The sequence below is a fragment of the Macaca fascicularis genome, chromosome 18 (genome assembly GCF_037993035.2).
Source record: "Macaca fascicularis isolate 582-1 chromosome 18, T2T-MFA8v1.1".
Lineage (NCBI taxonomy): Eukaryota > Metazoa > Chordata > Mammalia > Primates > Cercopithecidae > Macaca > Macaca fascicularis.
The window spans coordinates 11,066,290-11,091,485 of NC_088392.1; the positions used below are offsets into that span (position 1 = coordinate 11,066,290).

Below are 25,196 nucleotides of genomic sequence, written 5' to 3' on the forward strand. Positions count from 1 at the left end.
TTATTAGTGGGATTATTTTCAGAATACTGAAAATTATACTACCTTTTATTGTTGTTACATTTCGTTTTGCAAGTCATCCACCAGAGAAAAAAGTGATGTTTTAACTTTTATCCCAGACTTAGTAATAATTTGTGCTTAAGGACAGACCTCAAGGAAAAGACAGCATATGACTGTCACCCATGTTAAGTGAATATACGTTTGGTAATTAGCATCAGGACTCAGGTGAAAACTTGTGCAAGTGACCTAGTTGTTAAGAGCATGTGCTGAGGTTCAGAGTACCTCTGTTTCTTCTTTGGTTAAAGGGACAGGACAGTTTGCATGAGGCTGCAGGGAGGACTTTTTGCATTAATACATTTCCTACTCTTATTGCAGAACTATAGAAAGGTTTCAGTAAAACTACTGTTACTTTTTATCATTTTGTATGTTTAAGCTTTTAAAAATGACAAATACTTCCTGAACGCTGCAAAATGATTTGATCTCAGCTGATTCTGAAACACACACACACACACACACACACACACACACACACACACACACACACACAAAGAGATCTATCCCAACAGGGGGTCTCATAAAACTACAAGGAGTTTTTGAAATTTTCTATCCTGAGGCCATGGTGCAGACACTCTCTCTGACAAGGAGAAGTGACACTCTTACTAAACTAGAAAGTGGGTTTCTTCAGACTTCACCACTGCACAATGTACCCACATAACAAAACTGCACTTGTAGCCTCAAATTTATACAAATAAAATGAACGTGGATTTCTTGTTATCACTTGGCAATTCCTTTGAGTATTTAATAATCTATACAATTATCTATTTGATACAGCATTTTCTTGGAGAATAAAATTTTATTAACAGATATAAACTACTGCAGCTTAACATTTATCTAAAAATAATTTTCATTACAAAGCAATAAACTTTCTTGTTTATGATTTTCATGTTCTTTTTTATCCCGATCAGCATGTGTCATGAAGTTGAGACAATTAAAAAAAATCTTGCCATTATTTCTCAAACACTTCAACTACTACTTTCAAGCAGACTTAGATCTATACATAAAATGTAGTTTTAAAAAAGAAATAATACTTTCAAGTTGGTGATATTTAAAGTAGTTGAAAACCATTTGTTAGAAATTCAAATAAAAGCATTCTTCTATATTAACATTTGTATCTAACTTCAGCCACGTTGTCAGGAAATTCTTCTCTGGGAAGTTAAGACCATTTTATCCTAATGAAGAGCCCTACATTTCCCAAAAATCTTACACGAACCATAAAACCAACATTAAGAACCCTTCACATTTCAGACTTTCGCGTGTGAAATTCAGACATGAGAAGAAAGTCTTTGTTAGCAAGAGGATTCTGCCTGTTCAAACATTTTCATAAAACAGAATAGAACCTTGTCTTTTGTGGTTATACTAATCCTAGTTCCTTAATTAGTATGCCAGATAAGCCATTTCTCCCCACTGGTAATTGATAATGGGAAAGTTCAAAGTTAGAAATACAGAAAGTATCTGTTTATATTAAAAATAATTGCAGTGTTCAGTTTAAATTATGGATTCGAATTCTCACTGTGATTTTTTGAGACCACTACTTGTCATTTTCCATTAAGAATGCTATTAATGACCCTAATTTGATGCTTATATTTTGAAATTATCCTAGTTAAAATAAAATTATGATCCTATTTCTTTATAAATGTTTTTCACTGAGAATAAATTGTATAATAACTTAATATTCAAAATAGTTTCCCTAAAGTTATGCTTCACAAATACTCGCATTTTAATTTCAACTTTTTGACTCAACAAGAACGGAGTACAGCTTTCTACAGATGTCTATATTTTAGGGTATCTAGATATCTATGGAAGAGACTAATATGGTAGCAGTAGCTGTGATGAGCAGATTCTGGTATAGGTTTTACATGATGTATAGACTGGTAACACATGTCCACAGGGCACTCTAAGGCAGGATGGCAGAATAAGGGTTAGGGCCTCAGGGATAGGTTTTTGCCATCTTGTAACCTTTCCATTTGTCCTACAGATGTGTGGTAAGCTCACACAGTAGCATTTCAGAGAAAACCAGGTAGGGCCTTGATAATTATTTCAAATTTAGCAATAAAACAGTATTCTAAAATGACTCTGAAGGGGGAGTGCTCAGTTCACTAAAAGAACATGTGGTAGGCTCAGCCTTCTGCTGAATCACCTATATTGAAAGATGGGACCCTCACAATACAACTTTAAGTCTGGTTCTTCATTATTGTTCATGACACTAGGTCAACATCTAACATTTCCTCTCAAGCCACTGAACAGTGGCAATGATTTTAGTATTGTCATTTCCGTTAAGAAATAATGAATATCACTTCATCATTCTGAAAGCATTCTATAATAGGATGGTGTAAGAATTTAGTTCTTCAAACAGCAGTTATGGTAAGATATAATTTTTCTTTACTAATTTTTAATATATCCTGGATAATGCACTAGATTTCTATTATACTTGAATCTACTCTAGTTCATTGATATATTTTTATTCACTTCCACATTATTTTTAAACAAAAAACATCTCATTTTGGTACAGTTTTAGATTTAAAGAATATTGCAAAAGTAATAGTGAGTTCCTATATAGCCTATATCTTCTCCTATTAGTAACATCTTACATTAGTATGGTACATTTGTTAAAATTCATGAATTAGTATTGATAAATTTTTACTAACTAATCACCACAATTTATTAAATTTTCCTTAGTTTTTACTTAGTGTCCTCTTTTGGTTTCAAGATCTCATCAAGATACCATATTACCTGTATTCATCATGCCTTCTTAGCTCCCTCTTGGTTGGGACAGTTTTCCAGGCTTTCCTTGTTTGTAATGACCTTGAAAGTTTTGATCCATCCTGGGCAGGTATTTGTGGAATACAAATACAAATACCCATTCCTTCATCGGGATGTGTCTGATGTTATTCTCATGGGTTTATAGGTTGTTAGGATGAAGACCACAGAGGTAAAGTGTTATTTTTGATCACATCATATCAAGGGTAGATTCTATCAACATGATTTATCATTGTTGATCTTCACTTTGGTCACCTGGCTGAGGCAGTGTCTGTCAGTTTTCTCCACCATAAAGTTGTTTTCTCCCGTCCCTTTCTATCCTATTCTCCTAGAGACGAAGTCACTATGAACAGTCCCCGCTTAAGGCACAGGGAGTCATGCTCCACCTCCTGTGGATACAGCATCTACATAAATTATTTGTAATTTTCTGCATGGGATATTTTTCTGTACTCTCCTATGTATTTATTCATCAGTCATTGCTAAAGCATGGACTCATAAATGTTCATTTATAATTTGGGTTATAATCCTTTGCTACTTTATCACTCAAATTGTTCCATCTTTGGCCATTGGGATCTCCTGTGTCCCTCAGACATACAGCAGCATTTTTGCGGTGCTTCCTTCCTTTCTGGCACTACAAGATGCTACAAGATGCTCTGGGTTCATCTTGTGTATTTCATGCCCCAGTTCTAGAACCTACCATTTCTCCAAGAAACACTGGTTCCTGTTACTAAAAACCAAGAAAGATCTGGATGCTAGATGTACTTGGGAGTTTTATTTTAAAATTCTAAATCTTTATGGCCTTTAAATAAAAGTTTAAATGCTTTTGTTACGGCACCCCAGTGGGGAGAATGTTTTGTTTGCACAGAGGCTTGTGTAATGATGAGGGGCTCTGACTGTAGCACCTGGTCAGGAGTAGGGCACTGCTCTGTTACCACACTTACTGTCTGGAACACCCTGGTCCTCTGTTGTGCATAGACCAACAAAACTCAACAAATCATACTTCAAAATTTCCAGATAGTATATAAACACAAGTACTGCTGAATTTCAATTATGTTTATATGAGTTTCTGAATGAATAATATCAATATGTTATATAGACTGACATTTATAAACTAAGAACTTGAGATGATGGGACACAGAACTCAAATGTACTGTTCAAATAATACACCTTTTCTATTAAAATAATATACCTTTTCTATTAAAATAATATACCTTTTCTATTAAAATGCTCTTAAGTATCAGGATATAAAGCAAAGCTTTGCTTTCAATTGGGCCATTGGTATATATTCTGTGATCTATGAGGGCAAGGACATTCAGGTGACACCAGGATAAATGAGGTAGAAAAGTGTCATGGAGAAGCAAAGATATTTAGACAAAATTTTAGGAATATATATTTACTCTAACTTCCAAGAATATAGAAATTTGAAAAGGTATAATCTTGTATGCTTTATAATATTCTCAAGCCTAGTTTATTTTAAAACCAATAGAAAGTTAAATGAAGAGTAGATTATAATGATGTAAATCAGAAAAGCCATCTGTATAAATACATAAAATTGCATTAAATGATTTTCTGCTGTAATATGGGATTCAAGATTATAATCATATGGAAAGGAACAATATATTGAATGATTAAGTTATTAACTGAACATGAATTTTAGGTCAATATTTTTCCAAACACAACATAAATAAGATTTTCACATAAAGAAATATAACCAAATATCATTCTTTAACAAATTAATAGGCTCCAGTATTTCCTATACATTCACAATATTGCTCACTACATTTTGAAAATGTAAAGTAATTGGGAAAATTAGAAACTTAAATATTAAACGTTACCTTTTAGTTATTTTAAATACCAGTTTTAATATGAGAGATTAAGAGCCCAGAGGAAAATAAAGTGGTTTACCAGTTTTAAGATAGTGGACAGGAAGGCAGAAAAATCATTGGATGCTATTATATTATACCAGCAAGGCTGGGACAGGGTGTATTACAAAATGGGAATTTATATCAATTAACAGGCTTCTGTGCAACTCCAAAATGTCGATTTTAAATGATGAAATGAGGTCAGATTGTAAGTGAAGAGAAATATGTCAGGACAGATGGATAAAGGCATGCAAGAAAAGAGGAACACTGAGATAAATTCCAGTGCAGTTTAGCCATACTAAGATAAGGTCGGTGAGAGGTGTGAGCAATTTCAGTTAGGCAAAGGGACATTATCGGTTTTAGAATAATATAACCTGGTATTAACGACATCCATAAACAAAGTATACACAACTAGAAGGACCATTTTACTTTTTAAAAATACTGAATAAAATTTCTCCTGAAGACCTAATCATTAGTTTAAGTTCACATCTTGCAAACCCTTGGTACTTTCTGCTAACATCCATTATAAAACAAATGCACCAGTGCATTGAGCAAAATCTTTAAAAAGTGATAAGCCAACTAATATATTACACACCACAGGGATTCCGATATGAAAAATACTGCAAGTTCAAACTATAAACTGCCTTGTGTCTCAATAATGTCAGAGTGCTTTATGAACTGAGATGCTAAAATTCAATCTGAAATGTATTTACTCGCAGTACTGACAATCCATGAAAGCAACAAATAGCTCAAAGTTCTGTTTTGTGCTGTCTCAGGACTGGGGCTTTGCTCTGCCATGCTTTTGCACAGCACCCTGATTCCTGCCCTACCAAATGCCTAGAGACACACTGGGCAAGAACCAGAATATTGGTCATACACCCGAATAATACCTGCCAGGTATTGTTTACTTAATTCTCAAAACTTGAATGGAAACCCCAACAGGCAGACCACCTGGGAGCCAAATCCAGACACAGACATGTAACAGGCACCAAAACATCAGTGGAAATCAACACGTTGAGCTTCTGAATGAAGTCTTCTACAGCACATTCTCATTACAGGAGGCCATCCTGTTCAATAGCGTTTCTTAATCCGCCTGGACCATTGTCTCATAAGCAGCTCAATTTCCTCAAGGGGTAGATGGCCAATAATAGCTTACCTGACTCACAGGCAAATGTCTTCGACGTTTCATCGTGAAAGATAATTGCCACCGCATGCTTCTTTGTCTCTCGGGGCAGTCTGGTTATATTTTTGATATTGTGCAGTTCAGTTACCTTGAAATAAAAAAATATTTTTAACTTAGTATATAGTATGTATGCTCTATGTTGGAGTGCTGAAACAAAATAAGTTATCACAGTCTTACATGGATTTCCATTGAATATTTGTAATCATTTTAAATTGACTTTAGCCAAAAACAGTAAAGAACAAAACAAAATGTCTTCTATTATGTCCTTAACTTTGGTCACAGACTATATTATTTGCTGCATTTTGAAATGATCTACATATTATGTAGAAGGGTTCTATGGACTTTGCACTTTTATTAAAAGTATATACCTGGCAAATAATAGCAGTTGTGGTATACAGACGATTCTCATTAAATATCTGTGGAATATTGGTTGTATTTAATATCTCCCCTCTCTTAATTCTCACCCATCATGCAAATTTCCTGTAGGCCTATGGTCCTGAGGTAACTGACACGTGTCTGTCAACAAAGTGACTGGAGAGCAAGTCCATTGCTCCAAAAGTTACATTTTAGAGCAACAGACTTGTTCTCCAGAAAAATGCTCATAGTGTTCACAGACCCATATACCACTTCTCCCACCAAAGCCCATCCAAGATTGATGCACCCAGGTTAACAACTCTCTATTTATTGGACAATTAATAAATATCTACTAGCTTTATGTATTTTGGATGTTGACTACTTATTGGTACAAGTTCTGCTACAACTTGCGCATCTTTACTTTTCTCCACAGTCAACAGAAACAAATGTATATTTCCTCAACAACTCTGCAAACACAATGTTGCAATAATATTCAATGAGTTAATTTTTAAAAATCTACTTTTCAAGGGGCTGAATTTTTTTTTCTCATTTATAAGATTTCTTATTTCTAGATCCATACTGTTAACAGAAAGAAGACAGGATTAACTAGCATAGTAAACAGCAAATTAATATCCTCTTTTATGACAACCTATGATATTATATCTATCATTATATGATATAATGAATTCATTACCTTTTGACTATGCTTTAATTTCTCTTCTCCAAATGTAGAATTTTCACGGGATATAACTAGCTTTTTCAAGGCTATTTTGCTGATTAATGTTTTTATAAACACAATAATTAAACACATGCATATTTTTATACACATTTGCATATTATAGTTATATAAAATATATAATACAAATATAATATTTAATATTCCTTAGGATCTATTTTTCTAAGAAAATATTTTATTATCTCTAACATTAAATGTGGTTAGTACTTAGCAAGCATTTATACCTCTATTTAACATGACAATATGTAAACTAGACTAAGATCCCCAATAAAAACACGAAAAAACTAAAAATCACAGGCAAGGAATCTATAATGTGGATGGAAATGAGCAAGTGGATATGTTGGAATGGAGACTGCAGAGAGTGGCTGAAAGTTACTTGTCAAGGAAAATCACCCAAGTTATCAGGTATTTTTTAAAGTTACAGTTGATCGTCTTTATTTGTGGTTTCTATAGTTGTGAATTCACCTACTGCAAAAATGTATTTACAACCCCAAAATAAATATGCATGGCACATCTGTGGTCATTTGTAGACATGTGCATGTGCAGAGAGGTGAAAACTTTGTCTCCAGATGTGCACGCTTCCAGCTGAGGCTGAGCAGGTGATGCTGTGTCTTAATGTGTTCGTGGTCATACTGTAGACACATGTTTTCATGCTCTGCTTAGAGCCATGGCTTTTGCATTTTTGTGATTTTTCTTGTTGACTTCACTTTTAAAAATGGCTCCCCAAGTGCGATGCCAACTGTCTAGTGTTCCTAAGTTAAAGAGGACTGTGATAGCCCTTATGGAGAAAATATATGTGTTAGATAAGATTTATTCAGCATGAGTTACAGTGCTGTTTGCCCTAAGTTCATTATTAGTAATCAGATATCTTTAAAGAGCAACAATAAAACAAGGTAATATAATGATCAGTTAACAAAAGTGTTGTGATTAGAGGTCATTAATTCATTCATGGTTTGCAACTCAATGTTTGCAGAGGTTTTATAGTCCATAACTACAATGAATTATGAAAATCAACTATATGCCTTAGAGATTGTTTTAGGGTTTACCATAAATATTTTAACATATCAGAATTAGCTTTAGATTGATATTAATTTTGTGCCAGTGAAATATAGAAATCTCATATCTACATAGCTTTTTCCCTTATTGCGATATTATTTTTATACACATTACATTAATATAAATGTTACAAACAACATTACATTATATTTATAATTTTAGTTTATATAATTTTTATCTTTTAAAGAAGCTGAGAGAAGAAAGGAGACCAAAGTGTATATATATTACTTTTTTACATTAACATTTTCTTTATCATTTCTGGATCTTTTCTTTTGTTTCTATTGACTTGAATTACTATCTGAAGTCATTTCCATAGTCCAATACAGCTTTGTTCCCACACCTCCTTTGTATTGCTATTGGTAAATATATTAGAACTCTATATGTTATAGGCCTAAAAGTACATTATATACATATTGTTTTATGTAATTGCCTTTTAAGTCAGTTCGGAGGGAAAAAATATGCATTTATATTGTCTTTTATAATTACCTTACTGATACTGTTTTTTGATATGGTTGGGCTGGGATCACTTAGTATTTCTTGTAAGGCACGTCTGTGAGTTATAGTCTGTCTCCCGATACCTTTATTTCATCTTATTTTTTGAAGAATACAAGATTCTTTGTGGATGTGTTTTGTTTTTTTCTTTTTTCCCTTTAAGCACTTTGAATATACTTTCCACTGTCTTCCAGTCTACAATGTTTTTAGTGAGAAGTCAGATGTTAATCTTATCGGGGTTCCTTTGTAAGTGAAGAGTAGTTTTTCTTTTGCTGCTTTTAAGATACTCCATTAGTCTTTATCTTTCAGTATTTTTACTATGACATGCCTGATCGTATATCAATTTGCATTTATCCTACCTTGAGTTAACTGAGCTTCTGGATGTGGAATGACAGTGGTTTAATCAGGACTCCCTTTCACTCTTTCTTTCCATGACCACACCCAATTATTTAGCTCCACTACTTGCAGGCCGATGTCTTTATTTATTAAAAAAATACCCTGTGGGCAAATATCACTTCACATATTGGGCCAATCCAATTTGGGATCTTTTAAAGTAATAGTTCCTGAGGTCATTGTTTGACATTGGTGCTAAATCCAGATGGGCTCCTCCCAGCTGTCTATGTTCCAGGTCCTGTCCAGCAAACTTGCTGACCTACAGTTTAGCTTGTATCTCTCATATACCTATCATTTTCTCCCAATTGCTTTTTATCACAACCTCTATGCTTTTGTATAGTGTCCTTATGCTTAAACTTTTCCACACCCTGTTGAAAATGAAGTCAGGTGTTTTTGGAAAGAGACTGAGAACTCTGTCTTATGGTCAGCTTTATTCATCTAGGGCAAAAATCGCTAAGCCTTGTGTCTTAGGGTTCTCTGGAGAAACAATCAGTAGTAGGGGTCTTCAAAAGGTTCACAGAAAATGCATATTATGAAAAAATATGCATGGATTAAAAATTTTTTACACCAAAATAAATTAATAATCTCATAACTCATAAATTCACATAAACTCATCAACTCTTGTTATAACATATCTAAACAGACTCTAGTTTGAGGCACTAAGAAGGCTAAGACATCAGTTTGAAAAGGACTCCTATTAGAGCAACATGAATTCTGCTAAAATTGAAGCAAAGACAAACATCAAACTTAGGGTAAAGCTTGAGTGGAAGAATGATGAAATTATTGATGCTTCACAAAAAGTTTATGGGAAACAATGTCCAAAGAAATCAGCAGCTTACAAATAAATAAGTCAATTGAAGAAGAGACAAGATGATGTTGAAGATGAAGCCCTCAGTAGCAGATCATCCACATCAATTTTTGAGGGAAAAAAATCATCTTGTTCTGGCCTTAATTAAGAAAGACCAACAATTAATGGCAGAACAATAGCCAAAACCACAGACATCTCAACTGGTTCAGCTTATACAAGTCTGACAGAAAAATTAAAGTTGAACAAATTTTCCACTCAATGGATGCCAAAACTGTTGTGCTTAGATTAGCTGCACAATTGTTTTTCAAATTCTGTGAGAAATGACATTGGTAATTTGATAGGGATTGCATTGAACCTGTAGATTGCTCTGGGTAGTATGATCATTTTAACAATTAAGTTTTCCAATCCGTTAACATGGTGTGGCTTTGCATTTGTTCAATTCTTTCATCAGTGTTTTGCTGTTTTCCTTGTAGAGGTCTTTCACCTCCTTGGTTAAATTTGTTCCTAGATATTTTATTTTATTTTTTGAGATATTGTAAATGAGATCACCTTCTTGATCTCTTTTTTAATGGTTCATTATTGGTGTGTAGAAATGCCACTTCTTTTTGTATGTTGATTTTGTATCCTGCAACTTTACTGAATTTATCAAATCTAAATCCACTTTGGTAGAGTCTTTAGGTTTTTCTTTTTCTTTTCTTTTCTTTTTTTTTTTTTAACATGTAAGAGACACAGTATCACTATATTACCCAGGTTGTTCTTGAACTCCTGGCATCAAGTGATCCTCCTGCCTCAACCTCCCACCTGCTAGGATTGTAGGTGTGATCCACTGTGTGAGGCCAAAATATACATTTTTCAGAATATAAGATCATCTCATCTGCAAAGAGGGACAATTTGACTTCTTTTCCAATCTGGATGCCTTTTATTTCTTTTCTTTTCTTTTCCTTTTTTTTTTCCTGTTTGCTCTGGCTAGGACTTCTACTGCTATGTAGAATAGGAGGGGTGAAAGTAGGTTTTCTTTTGTTTTGTATCAGTTATGAGAGGAAAGGCTTTAGGTTAGAAATTAATATATCTGTTATTTATATTTGTTTTCTCCCTACTTGTAATTATCTCATTTAAAATTATCTTAAAAAATTAAAATGTGTAATATGGGTGATTTTAAGTAAAATAAACTTAGAGGTTTGCTTATATATATATATAAATACATATATTTGTATATGCAGGTATCTGTGTGTGTGTGTATATGTGTATGTGTGTACATGTATGTGTATACAATTTGCTATCTGTCCATCTATCTGAAAATATTCATTTTCCCTTTCAGAAAAAATAAAAATAAAAACCAATGTCTTACAGCTTCTGAGAATTAATACCCTGGAGAAAAATAAGATTTTTAAGAAGAGTGATTCACATATTGTATTTTAAGCACATCAAAGCGTGTTCTGAAATAAAGCTTAACTTTTTAATGTTTAATTAATGGAATCAAGTGACATTTAAAACAAATTTCATTAAAACAAAATAAATTGAAGTTATGTTTGAAAAGATATACTGTTTTCAAATGCTACTAATTTTACCTGAACAAAGGATCTTCATGAAAATTATGTGTTGCTTAATAATTTACATCAAAAGGTAAACGCAAGAATAATATACTGTTAAACTACATTACATATAATAGCTGTACCATATTATGAAAACAATTATAAATCTGTTTGAGAATCTTTTCCAAAGGTTTTTACTTGCAAACATAAAAGAATATTAGAACAGATATTGTGATTTCTATGTTTTGTCCTCTTATAATAAAAATTGACAAAATAAGCTAATGGGTAGCCCAGCAAAATGCAGCAAACCCCAAGGATTTTCTAACTTCAGTGCCTTAGGCAATCTGACGGATGATGTAGTTCAAACAAAGTGTTTCCTCTTCTGTAAAATGCAGACAGCTTCTTCAAGCCCACATTGTTACAGTAGTTTTTAGAATAATGCAAGGGTTTTCATTGTTGATCAACAGTGTGATGTTATCCACTTCAGTGTGTACCCTAAGAAATTAAACAGATACCAGAAAAGAAAAATACTAATGAACAGTATCAAATTCTACTTTTCTTTCCTTTTTTTTTTCCTCTTAAGAGACAGGGCCTTGTTCTGTGGCCCAGGCTGGCGTGAAGTGGTGAGATCATAGCTCACTGCAGCCTCAAACTCCTGGGTTCAAGCAATCCTCTTGCTTCAGCCTTCCAAGTAGCTGGGACTACAGGTGTGTGCCACTATGCCCAACTAATTTTTTTAATTTAATTTTTTTGTAGAAATGGGGTCTCTCTATGTTACACAGTCTGGCCTTAAACTCTCGGCCTCAAGCTATCTTCCAGCCTTGGTCTCCAAGAGTGTTGGGATTGCAGGCATGAAATCCATCATGCCACTGTGCCTAACCAAATTCTACTTTTAAAAAAATTTTAAACCATGAAAATGTAGGACAAGATCTAGTATATTTGAATATCCTATCTTCATTTCTTTTTTTACTGTCAATACTATATGGATTGACTACCATGGAAAACTCTGTATTTACTTACATAAAGAAAGCTTTTAAAATAATTTATAAAATGTTCTAAAATTATGTTTTCATTAGTCAAAACCTGTCAACGTAACATAAAAAATTATCAAAATTTATTAAAATTGTGAAATCCTTGAGCTTTTCAATAATATCAGTAAATTATTGCATCATTAAAAAATTAATATGTACTTTTAAATTGATTTTTCACATGGCTGTAAAAGCATGAAGTACTGATTAAAGTTTAATGAAAGCATTAAACTTAAGTATTTTACATATGAAGTTGACTGAATTGAACTGAAGGAAAAATTACTTGAAAACAAATCAGGTTGTTCATGTCCAAATCAATAAATTCCATGATGAAAAATTTAAAATATTAAGGTCTGATAAATGAGAAGACTAATGCCTAAGTATAAACTTACCTAAATGACAACACTGCTAATAGCTGTTATTTAATTGTCATTTTAAAGAGAAATCCCTAAGCAATTCATGGTGCTAGTAGAGACAAAGATGAAACACATGACCTTGTTTTTGTAGGATTCATAATTTATTTGGAGTGGGAAAATAAATAACTCTAGTAAACCCTATGAAAGAAGGAAAAATCAGAATTAAGGGAACAGAGAGGAAGAAAGATCTTTATCTGACTTTGTGGGTTCTGCCACTTCTTTGTAGACATGACACTTTGATTTTAAAGGGTAAGTTTAAAAAAAGAAAAAAAAAACAAAAGCCACCAACTCCCAAACCTTACTCTTACCCAACTTTATTCATGTGGGTTATATCCGTTAATGATTCCCATAAGAGATATTAGAACTTATACATTCTTAAATATTTTTATTATGTGTTTTAAAAAAACAAATTAATACCAACAAAAATAGCATTTTAAAATGAAAATAATTCCCAAATAGTATGAAGAGTGGCAATGTTTTTGCATTTTTCCAAAACTCATACATCTGGCTTAATACAACACAGCCTAACACTCACATCTGCTTCTGAATTTAATGTTTAATATGTTCTTTTGATTAATAATATGAAGAAAATAAGGCCTTGTACAGACATGAACTTGTCAACTAACCTATATTAGTCTCCTTCGATTCTTTCTCCAAGCTCAGCAAATGTTTTATTGAAGGTTATTGCGACAGGGAGTCTAATACCAGGTCACATGCTTTTCCTACTCTTAAAATTCATAGGTCTAGTTTCAACTTTTAATGAGTCTTTTATTCATCGTGGTTTTGTATCATCTTGGACTGATCATTGGGAAAATATTGATTTACTCAGTTATGCAAACTTTCTAAATATTGACATTATTTTATTATACATATTTTTAAAAAATATTTAATTCCAACCTTAGTCTCTTCAGAAAAGTCGTTTTGAGAAGTTGTCAAGTTCAAAAATGCAGATACAAGATTTCCAAATTTTAACTTTCACTTGCAAGCTTAAATTTTCAGTAAGTACTCAGTTGTTTTCCTTGATGAGACTCCCTTAGTTCATTTTTGAGAACATATGTGACAAATACCAAAATCTGAACGACCACAGTTTGTCTGTCAGTCATTCTTCCATTAAAATAGCTTCTTTTTTTTTCTTTAACTATTAGGCTTGTGACTTCAACCATCGCACATGTGGTCTCCTCAAGACAGCCATCACACGTCAGTATACAGCAGAAGTGACCGATGAGTTCTATTTATTTTGTCAAGTAGAATATTAAAAAGACACACTTGGAAGTGTAGACTTAAAATAAGTATTTTTAACTACTTCGTCAAGGACATTCTTAAGTAAAATGAAATAAAATAGGCATGTTTATTTGTGTGTTTACTTATTTAGGTAACTGCATGATTGTAAAACATGTAACTGCTACTATTGTTTGGAGCCACTGCCTTGATGAATACTATAGTTTTAATTAATATTGCAAATGCACCAAAACAGAGTGGAAATGAAAACAGGTAGGAAAGACAGGTAACATAGAAGGAGTATGATGAAAGGGTGTTGTTTCACAGACCACTCTGAGATCCACTATTCCATGTATAACCTCCTCCTGGACCCACAACATCTGTTCTGTCATGAAGTTTTGTCAATTCTACTTGAACATTCTCCTACCTATTCCTTCCTCTTCACATTAACGACTCATTTAAACCCTCACTCTTTCTCTTCTGAAATAGTTTCATTATTTTCCCATCAGCCTACATGCTCCTCACCTTTCATTATCTTGATCACACTGTTTTCAGACTAATATTTCTTAACCATACATTTAATCTTGCCCCTCAAGGACTTAAGCCTATTTAGTAACATCTTAAAAATGAAATTTTCACTCTTTAGCAAGAACTGGGAGGCTTTCCATGATTTAGTTGCTACCTGCACATCTAATCTCATCATCTTTTTCCAGCTCTCAACACAAGCTAAATTCCAGCCATATACAACATCTTTCAATTGTCCTGAATAAAAGGCATGCTATTTAAAGGTTATGAAACTTTTCACAAAATAATCCACTTGGACTATCCTGATCTCGCATTTATTAAGATCTAGGCATTTATTAAGTGATTATTCCTTTCATAGCCTATGGGAGAAGAAAAGACTGAAGAATAGGATTTATTCTCTTGGGGTATATGCTGTAAGAGGGAGGGCATATTTAGATATTTTAGGAGTTATAAATAGAAGAACAAACATCAGAGAGAAGCTTTGCTTCAATTTTAGTTCAAAAGGTTAATAAGATTTTACTTGTTCCACCATTACTACCATTTAAGTGGAGGTATATGATATGGGCTTAAGGACTTAGCAATATTTTTTCCAGTTAAGCTCAAGTCTTTCAGTTATTTTATTTGCATGCTTGGTAACATTTGGAATACATAAATTATATCTGTGCATTTTAAAAACATCACGCTATTTATTTTATGCATCTTTTCTTTTAGCCTAACTGTGCAAATTAAGTGGAATATTACCACTCAATGCAGATCTTACTCACTACATTGCATTTACACTATTTACTACATACATAAATAGGCAAAACCCCATATTTACTATAATTATTATTAGTTTTAATGTGCCTCTTTTCAGCTTGCATCGTGATAATTGAGATTAGATTATCTGCCCATTAAAGCACTAACATTCTTTCTTTAAACCTATCTTTTGAAAAGTGAAATTACTTTCTAGATTTTTTTCAAGTACAGTCAAATGAATTAGAACATAAATTTTACTATTCTTAGTAATCTCACTAATAATTCTTATTAATCTGAGTATTTTACTAATCTTCTATGGTTGTTTTAATTAAGTCAAAAATTTTACTTTTGAGAGTAAAATAGTACCTTTTAGGAGCAAGTTTAATAAAACTTCACTTTATTAGGATGGAAAATATTTATTTTCTACTAAGAAAAGAAGATGAAAATTTTACTGTATTTTCATTATTAGAATAAATGTAGGTTAACCTCTCTATGCTTGAATCCTAAGCTTCATAGCAATTTAAATATTCATATTACCTCATACATTATATGCTTCAATATCTGGATCATGAAATTTGCGTAGAAATTTTACTATTGCTTTTTTCCAACTAAATTTATATCAATTTTCCAGCAGCTGCTTCCTTATATTTGCCTCCTGTTGCTGATAAAAATGAATGTGTACAACGAAAGAAATCAATTTAATTCATTCTTAAAGCTACCTGTGACAGACATGTGCTCTGACACAATTCTTCCATAGCTCACCACTTGACTCTCCTAATATGTTTATTATTAATAATTACTAGCTTAATCTTTTACATCTTTGACATAAACCACATTATGAACTGCCTCATCTAAAAATGAATAATTATATCAATATAATTATAGCCATAATTATATTATAATTAACCATAATACTCACTCCATTGGCTGTCTACTCAACATCCAGCTCCAATTCCTTAATTCTTACCAGAACCTGATTTTGTTCCATTATTTGCCCCACAAGCAGCCCGTGTGTGTCCTGGTGGGACTCTCTGAGCTCTAGTATCTCGGTACAACTCATTATTCCAAGGGTAAAGTTTCCTTGCTTGTGATTAGTTTAGAAATGGGAATATGAGCCACATATGGCTAATGTGATGTGAATATAAGTCTCCTACTGGTAGCTTCATGATAAACCAGCCTTCTTCTCTAGTGCTGCTGCCCTATTTGAATGTCATAACTAAGAAATGCTACAGCTGCCACTCTACTAGATTAAAGAGGATGAGACAATCCTAAGATGGAAGAACACAGATAAAAGAAACAAAGACATGTTTTAATGGTTTAGCAAGAGTTACTGAATCAAGCAATCTTGAAGCCAGTTTCCTTTTCTGCTGTAATATATAATAATGCACATTTGAAACTTGTGTGCACTGGGTTTCTGTTATTCGTACCCCCTAAACTTTCTAACTGATTAGCAAGCTTAGAGTGGAGCTTGCCTCATTTTACAAATGGCAAAATGGCTATCCTGATTTGGGTCTCTATCACACAGTTAAAGTCATAGAGAGAATAAGGGCCAAATTTCTTAGTTCTCAGGCTAGTACACTTTCCACCAATTCATGCAACAGTCATTACTCTGAAAGTCATGTGATTTATCAATGGTAAATATGAGCTAAATAAGAAGTTATTACAGAGAAGGATTCAACTATAAAAGAGACTCAAATTGCAGGGATGATGAAGCCCAGAAAAACCTCATTACCTTATTATGCCTAAATTATTATGAGATTGTCTATTATAAAACAGAAAGACAATCTATATTCAAGTCTAGGAAATACAGAAAATCACTATATAGAAATATAGGCACTGAAGTAGAAAATCTTTGCCCTTCTTCTGTGTGTGTTTGTGTGTGTGTATGTGTGTTTAAATCTACATCTAATAATATGCTCCACTGACTCCAAAAACAAAAATTCACGAAACAACTCAGTTACAACATTACTCTTACTTTGAGAGTTGCAATCTTACTACAGATATTACCAGATACTGTACAGCTACTATGACTTTACTTAGTAGATGGACAAACTTAAATCACTTAATTATTATAATGGGTTGCACAGGGCCCCTGAGAACATATGTCCAAGTCCTTGTCCCTAGAACCTGTGTATGTGCCTTTATTTGGAAAAAGGGTCTTTGTAGATGTAATTAAGGACCTTGACAGGACATCATTCTGAATTTAGTGTAGGCCTTAAATCTAACAACAAGTGTCTTTATAAGAGATGAGCAGAGGAAGATTTGAGACAAAGACACAGGGAGATGGCCCTGAGAAGATGGAGGCAGAGATAGAAGTTATGCTGTGCTAACCAAGGAAGACCTGGAACCACCGGATGCTGAACAAGGCAAGCGAGGAGACTCCCTCGGAAGCTTTGGGAGAGTGTCGCCCTGCAGACACCTTGATTTCTGACTTTTGGCATCCAGAACTATAACAGAATAAATTTCTGTGTTTTTAAGCCACCAAGTTTTTGGTAATTTGTGAGGCCAGCCCCAATGACTACAATGACACAGGATTATGAGAAGATGAACAGTGCTGTCTGTATCAGAGGTAGTTATTACATGAACGTAAAATAGCAGGACAACCACGAAAAGTTTCTATATAGCCCCATTTCTCCAGTAAGATATTTGTTTCTTTAAAAGCAATGGCTACATCCCTGTTTATTCAGCGTCACCTAAAGGCATTAAATATGCTTTTCTTTTTTACTTATTTATTTTTGATTACTAAGAAGTCCACACAGCTCTCCAATGTGCTTCCCCTAGAGGCTGGGCAGGTGATTGACGGCAGCCTGTGGGAGGTGAAGGTCCGTTCGGGCAAGAGCTCCTTGTCAACGAGCCCTGTCAGTATCAGGGTCCCAGGAGGAAATGCAGAGAAAAGGCAGTAAAGCACAAAGCCTCTCTTTGGAAAAATAATTTATTGCTCTCTGATGGGGGCCACAGCAAGCAGCACAGCTGACCTGTTACTGAGCTGGTGAGCTCTTCATCTGCCCTCTGGGGCTACCTCCTCTCCACTGGGAAACTAGCCAGTAGGGTCCGAGGACATCTGCCTGCAGGAGAGGTGGTTCAGAGGGGAAGTTCTGAATGTTTCAGAGGGTATGGCTTGCTCTGTTCTTTGTAACCAATCATATTTTATTTTATTTTTTCTGGTTTGGGCACATTAACAAGGAACAAAATAGTAGCACGGCAGAGGGCCTGCTATCAACATGAAATCCTAGGCTGAATGACCCTGGAGAAGACAGCCAGTGGGTCCACTCTTCCCTATAATAAAACTATGAGAAGTCTGCAGGTCGCCCTCCTCAAACAGATAAAACATTTATTTGTCAAAAAGCTCCTTTATACTCCTGTGGTCTATCATCAAAATTTGATTTTCACAAAGATCTCAAGAAAATACGTGGCTAATATTTACGCAAGTCATTATGCTAGTTGTGGTTTCTGTAACTGCTTCTCGTTGGCATTTCTGGAATCAAAACAGGGTTGTTTACTTGTTTAATAAAGAAGTTCGTTGTTTACTGCACACATCTGACAGCTGGGAAGAGCTACCATGAGTCGACCAGGATTGCTGACCTACCATTATATGTAAGACAGAAAATACAGAAAGATCAAGTTCTGGTGGCATGAAAAAAACTGACAACAGCTTGAGAGATCATTGCCTTAAAAATGGTGTTGCAGCTGTTCAAAAGATACAAGGCTATCATTAGGGACAGATTGCTGACATACATCAACTTTTAAAAGTGTCACAAGCTGGGTTCTAAGTGGAAATAAAAATGGAGAAGCTTAGGAGAAACTGCCTGCATGTGATGACATTGTATCAGTCTACGAATGGTATTCAAGTTCAAATCACAGACAACCCCTTCAACTTAGTTCTCAGGCAAGATTACATAGATGCTAAAAGCAGTACAGTGTATCCCTATACACAACCCTAACTGGTTTTGGAAGCACATTGACCTTTGTCCAGTAAATTATATTGTCCAGTGGAAAAAAAAAAAGACATTTAATCACAGGTGACAAAATTATCTGACAAGGAAGTTAAGCAGTAAACCTATCACTCTCATAAGCAAAGATATGGAAGTTACATGAAATAAAACAATGGTTAAGCTATTTTATGTTATCTGTGTGGCCCTGTATACACACATCTACTATCAACTGCAAACAAAATAGACACTTTCCTTCTAGCACATTTGGAATATTTGTAAAAACTGAAAAAAATGGTGATAAAAAAGTCTCAATAAATTCAAAAGAACAAAATTATACAAATTATATCCTATCGCCATAATACAATGTCATTAAAATTTATTATAAGATAATCTACATATATAAAAATAAATAGCAAATTTCTAAAAAACATGAGTTTAAAGGAAATTATAAGTTAAATTACAAAACATGTAGATTTTAACAAAAATTGAACAGTATATATTAAAATTTAAGAAAGGAAAACATGTAGCTTTAAAAATATCATGAACAAAACAGGTTGACAGCAAAGAATTTAGACACAACTGAAAATGTGATTTAAAATAATGCAACAGAGCATTTCCCTAAAGAAAGACATAGTGATAAGGGCAGAAATCAATGAAATGAAAAAAAAAAATCTATACAAAAGCTCCATTTGAAATGATTAATACAAGAGACCTCTGGCAAGCTAGATGAAAGAACGTAGGAATAAATCAAGTACAGGATGAAAAGGGGAAACTGAACAAAGAAAAATCCAAATAGTAATAAACAGCTTCTAAACAACTATGTATTAATTAACTTAAAACATCAAGTAAAAGGTTGTATATCTAGGAAAATACAAAATATCAAAATTGTCAGCAGAAAAAAAAATAGAAAACTTGAGTAAAACAATATATTCATTTTCCAAGAGCCCATTTCCAGATGGTTTCATAATTGAGTTTACCAAACTTTTAAGGGACAGTGAATTAATCTCTTCTCCAAGATAGTCCAGAAAAAAAAAAAGCAAAAGCTGCTTAGCTATTTGAGTCTGGTTTAAAGTTGATGCAAAAACCAGATACCGTCTGGGCGCAGTGGCTCACTCCTGTAATCCCAGCACTTTGGGAGGCTGAAGTGGGCGGATTGCTTGAGTTCAGGAGTTCAAGACCAGCCTGGCCAACATGGTGAAAACCCGTCTCTACTGAAAAATACAAAAATTAGCCGGGCTGATGGCCACACCTGTAATCTCAGCTACTCCAGTGGCTGAGGCAGGAGAATCGGGAATTGCTTGAACCCAGAGGGGGAGGCTGCAGTGGCTGGAGGTTGTGCCACCGCACTCCAGCTTGGGTGACAGTGTGAGGCTCTATCTCAAACTAAACAACAAAAAACCCTGATTTGAAAAAAAAAGTAGAAAGCAAAGGAAAAAAAAACCCAGATATGAAAAATGTTTAAAAATTATATAGTGATAACTTTGCTAAATTCATTTGATACTGTTTTAACAGTATTTTGATGGAGTCTTCAGAATTTTTTTTTTTTTTTTTGAGACGGAGTCCGCCCAGGCTGGAGTGCGGTGGCACCATCTCAGTTCACTGCAAGCTCCGCCTCCTGGGTTCACGCCATTCTCCTGCCTCAGCCTCCCGAGTAGCTGGGACTACAGGCGCCCGCCACCACGCCCGGCTAATTATTTGTATTTTTAGTAGAGACGGGGTTTCACCGTGTTAGCCAGGATGGTCTCGATCTCCTGACCTCGTGATCTGCCTGCCTCGGCCTCCCAAGGTGCTGGGATTACAGGCGTGAGCCACCGTGCCCGGCCAAAATATTAAAGGCAAAACTTTAAGGCCAATTGAACAATGTTTAAGATAACGCCTTTTTTTTTTTTTTTTTGTATAGTTGGAATCTCACTATGTTGCCCGGCTGATCTTCAATTCCTGGCCTCAAGCTATTCTGCTGCCTCAGCCTCTTACAGGGCTGGGATTACAGATGTGCTTCACCACTCCCGGCCTGCGATGATATCTTTGTTGTGTACGGGATGGGGAAGTATTTCTTATAGAAAACTACGGCAGCTCAACCCATGAAAAATTTGAGTATATGAAAATTTCAGATTTCTATTTAATGCAGGACTCCATACACAAAGTTAATGACACATAATACAAGTGAGACGTTATTGCCAATGTGTAAAACTAAAGTGAGTCTAGTGCTTAAAACAGACAAGTTAACCTTATAAAGCAGCAAGAAAAATGTAGAAACTCCAGTAAAATACAAAACAGATGACACCAGTCAATTAATTCCTGGATTAATAAAACCTGAAAGCAACCATGCACCTGAAGAATATCTCAAACTCATTAAGAATTAAAAATGCTTGTTAAAACACTGTTGACCGTGACGTTACACCCATCAGATTTGGAAAAGTTAATGAATGAGGGTAAGCATCAGTGAGAATGTGAGAATACAGAGATCCTCATGTATCAGGTGAATATGTAGAATCAGCTGCCATTCTGGAAAGCCATCTGTAGTACATATGTAAGTACATATATTTAACATGATTATCTCATTCCTTAATATATTCACCAAAGTTTCTCACAAGGAGGGGATACAAAATCTTAATTACAGCACGGTTTGAGATAATGAGAAGTTACTAACAATCTAGTTTCTATCACTAGGAAAAATGGAAGAGTAAAATATAGTGAAGGTAAACCATGAAATATCCTGTAACAGAAGCAACTGGCAAAATGGACACATAGAAATGCGAATGGATCTTAAAAGCCATAATGCAAGCTGAGTAAAAATAAGAAACAGAATAAGGGTTGTAACATAATAGCAGGTACATGGGTTTAAAATGCAGTAAGTGTACGAGAAATCAATAGTACAAATGTATAAGAATTATAGAAATACAAAGTTTCCATCAAACTCACTGTAGTGATTGTCTGTGGAGATGGAAAGATGAATGGGATTAAGGAATAGGTATAAAATAGATTAATCAAGTATTATAGAAACCACTGATGATAGCATCCATTAATTAAGTAATATGATTAACTCAACCTGTGTGGCTGAGCTTTACTACACTAGAAAAACAAAGGAAGAGAGATGGATGGAAGGAAGGAAGATGAAAAAGAGTATTTGTACAGTCATTAATATATATCAACTCTTTGTTACAAAAAGGCTAGTTAAGTTTACTTTCCTAAACTTATGAGATCAACACTAGGTGAGATCTACAAGTTAACTGTCAATCATGTGTAGCTGATGTTCACCTATACACTTATTGCATCTAGGCATATTTCGTAATATTCAGGCTTATTTATGCTTTCACAAATTCAGCTAGAAACTATATAGCTTTAAATCATAGAAAACCCAATTACCAGTGATTGAGACCTGAGGTAGGCAAACTATAGCCTACGGACCAATTTGGTCTACCCTCTGTTTTTTGTAAATAAAGTTATATCAGAACACAGCCAGGCCTATTTCTTTACATGTTGTCTGTGGCTGCTTCATGCATTACAAAGGCAGAGTTTGAGCTCCAACAAAGACCTATGGTCTACAAAGCGTAAACTTTTTACTAGCTGACCCTTTACATTAAAAAAGTGTCCTCTGGGGGCTAATTTCAACAAACAGGACCTCTTTTTGTTCCACATTAGAACTTTGAAGTACATAGTTACTGGTGATGGTTCAATGCTGTTAAGAGGCAGCGTGTCAGGTCCATCTAGCTGCCCTTTTCTTAGCATTTCTCACAGCTTGTTTCCTCGTGGCCACAAAATGACTGCTGCATGTCCAGCCATCATGATTTCAATTTAGAAAAAAGAATAAGGGGCATTATTGTCCATATCAGAAAACATAAAACCCTATTGATAGCTTTTATCAGACTTTAATTTATATCTCATTTGCCAGAAATGTACCTCCCTATCTGTAAGAAGTATAGAACGGTGATCATTCTGCTTTCTCAGTCTCGTTAGTAGAGATGGGAGAGAAAGTCATGTGTCACGAATGGGAGTTGAGTTAGCAATGAATTAAATTATATCCCATGACTGAATTGCCAAAGTTGTATCATGTTTCACTTCAAATATGATGCCTATCGGTGTATACCTCCTACAGTCCATGAGGGAAATGTGGAGCTCCTAATTTTATCAGCCTAAAAAATTCCCTCCCATATGAAAGCTAAAGTAAAATTGTAATGGTAGCCACTAGAGTTAGATCACAATGCAGAACTTTAAAGGTATAGTCCCTGCTTCCTTAAAAACAAAATAGCCTAAAATGACAGTGTAAGCACGTCCATATGTTTTGAGTTGTTTTGAGTAGAGTTGTACTGTTACCAGTACCTTTCCATAAATTAGAGAAAATATTGTCAGAGGGCTGGGAAGGCATGAATGATGAGCCACAACAAACAAGTTATCAACTGCTGGGCCCTGCAAGGATGTCAAATGGGCACTGGTGGTGGGCAGAATTCTAAAATGTCCTCCAAGACGCCCCAACCCCTGCTGTACATGCCCTAAATTAAGTTATGTCATATGACACTGTTTAAGAAAGAGTGGTTCCCAGGTCCATCAACAAATTAATGGATAAAAAAAAATGTGCTGTATATACATGATGGAATGCTATTCAGCCATAAACAAGAAATCAAGAAAATAATTCTTAATTTATTAAGAATGAAAATCTGTCATTTGTGGCAACATGGATGAGCTTGGAGGAGATTAAGTGAAATAAGTTAGGTATAGAAAGATTAATGCCACACATTCTCACTGCATGGAGAAGCTAAAAAGTTGAGCTCATAACGAAGAGTAGAATTGTGGTTATTAGAGGCTGGGAAGGGTCAGGGGGTGGGGGAATATTGAGAAGTTGCTTTTTAAAAGGTGTAAGATTACAGCTAGGGAGGAGGAATAAGTTCTACTGTTCTGGCACCCTAAGGTTACTGTAATTAACAACTATATTTTTTCAAATAGCTAGAAAGACAGATGGTTAACATTCTCAACACAAAGAAAAATAAATGTTCGAGGTGATGAATATGTGAATTACCCTGATTTGAATATTATACTTTGTACAAATGTATCAAAGTATCACATTGTATCCCACAAATATGTACAATTATTATGTATCAATTGAAAATAATAAAACTGAAAACAGAAAAAAGAAATGGAAATGAAAGAAAGATTCCCCAGGCATGCCTGGCTTCATCATGGAAGCTTTCCAAAAGCAGAGTTTTCTCCAGTTGGTCACTGAAACGGAAGTCAGAGATCCAAAGCACGAGAAGGATTTGATGTGCGCTGCTGGCTTGGAGATGGAGAGAATTACAGATTGCAATGGCCTCTAGTTGTTGAAAGCAGCTTCTTGTTGATAACCAGCAAGGAAACAGGAAGTCAGCTCTACAGCTATACGGAACTGAATCCTGTCAACAACAGAAGGGGCTTTGAAGCAGATTTTTCTCTACAGCCACTAGATGAGAACTCAGTCCACCTTGACGTCTGCCTTCTGAAACCCTGAGACAGGCTGAAGCAGGCTTTTAACGCCAGAAATGTGAAGTTAAAAAAATGGGTATTTTTGAGCACCTGAGTTTGTGATGATTTATTATGTAACAAAAGAAAACGGAAACTGTACTTCAATTATTGTTAGTATTTGAACTGCATAAAAGATTCAATTCTTTGGGATAATGGTGAGACGGACCAGATCAGTTTGCTTGGAAGATGGAACTGGAATGAAACATTAAAAAAATGGACTTCTGGCTGGGTGCGGTGGTTCACACCTGTAATCCCTGCAATTTGGGAGGTTGAGGCGGGCGGATCATGAGGTCAGGAGATCGAGATCATCCTAGCCAACATGGTGAAACCCCGTCTCCACTAAAAAAAAAAAAAAAAAAAAAAGTACAAAAATTAGCTGGGCGTGGTGGTGGGCACCTGTAATCCCAGCTACTCGGGAGGCTGAGGCAGGAGAATCACTTGAACCAGGGAGCCGGAGGGTGCAGTGAACCGAGACTGTGCCACTGCACTCCAGCCTGGCGACAGAGCGAGACTCTGTCTCAAAAACAAACAAACAAAAAGTTGGCTTCTTTTGGCCTACCTTTGGAGACTTTGGCAAACCAGCTAAGGACTAGGAGAATAACATGATAGCTTCCAG

At 34.8% G+C, this 25,196-nt stretch overlaps 1 protein-coding gene across 2 annotated transcripts in view; it reads right to left on the bottom strand.

The window, feature by feature from the left end:
- Positions 1-25,196, bottom strand: part of DOK6 (docking protein 6) — a 436,008-nt gene that overhangs the window by 241,780 nt on the left and 169,032 nt on the right. For both annotated transcript variants that reach the window (XM_005586482.5, XM_074022240.1), the window contains exon 3: positions 5,833-5,947. In XM_005586482.5, coding sequence (XP_005586539.1) covers positions 5,833-5,947 — 115 coding nt within the window. The remainder of the gene's footprint in view (positions 1-5,832; positions 5,948-25,196) is intronic.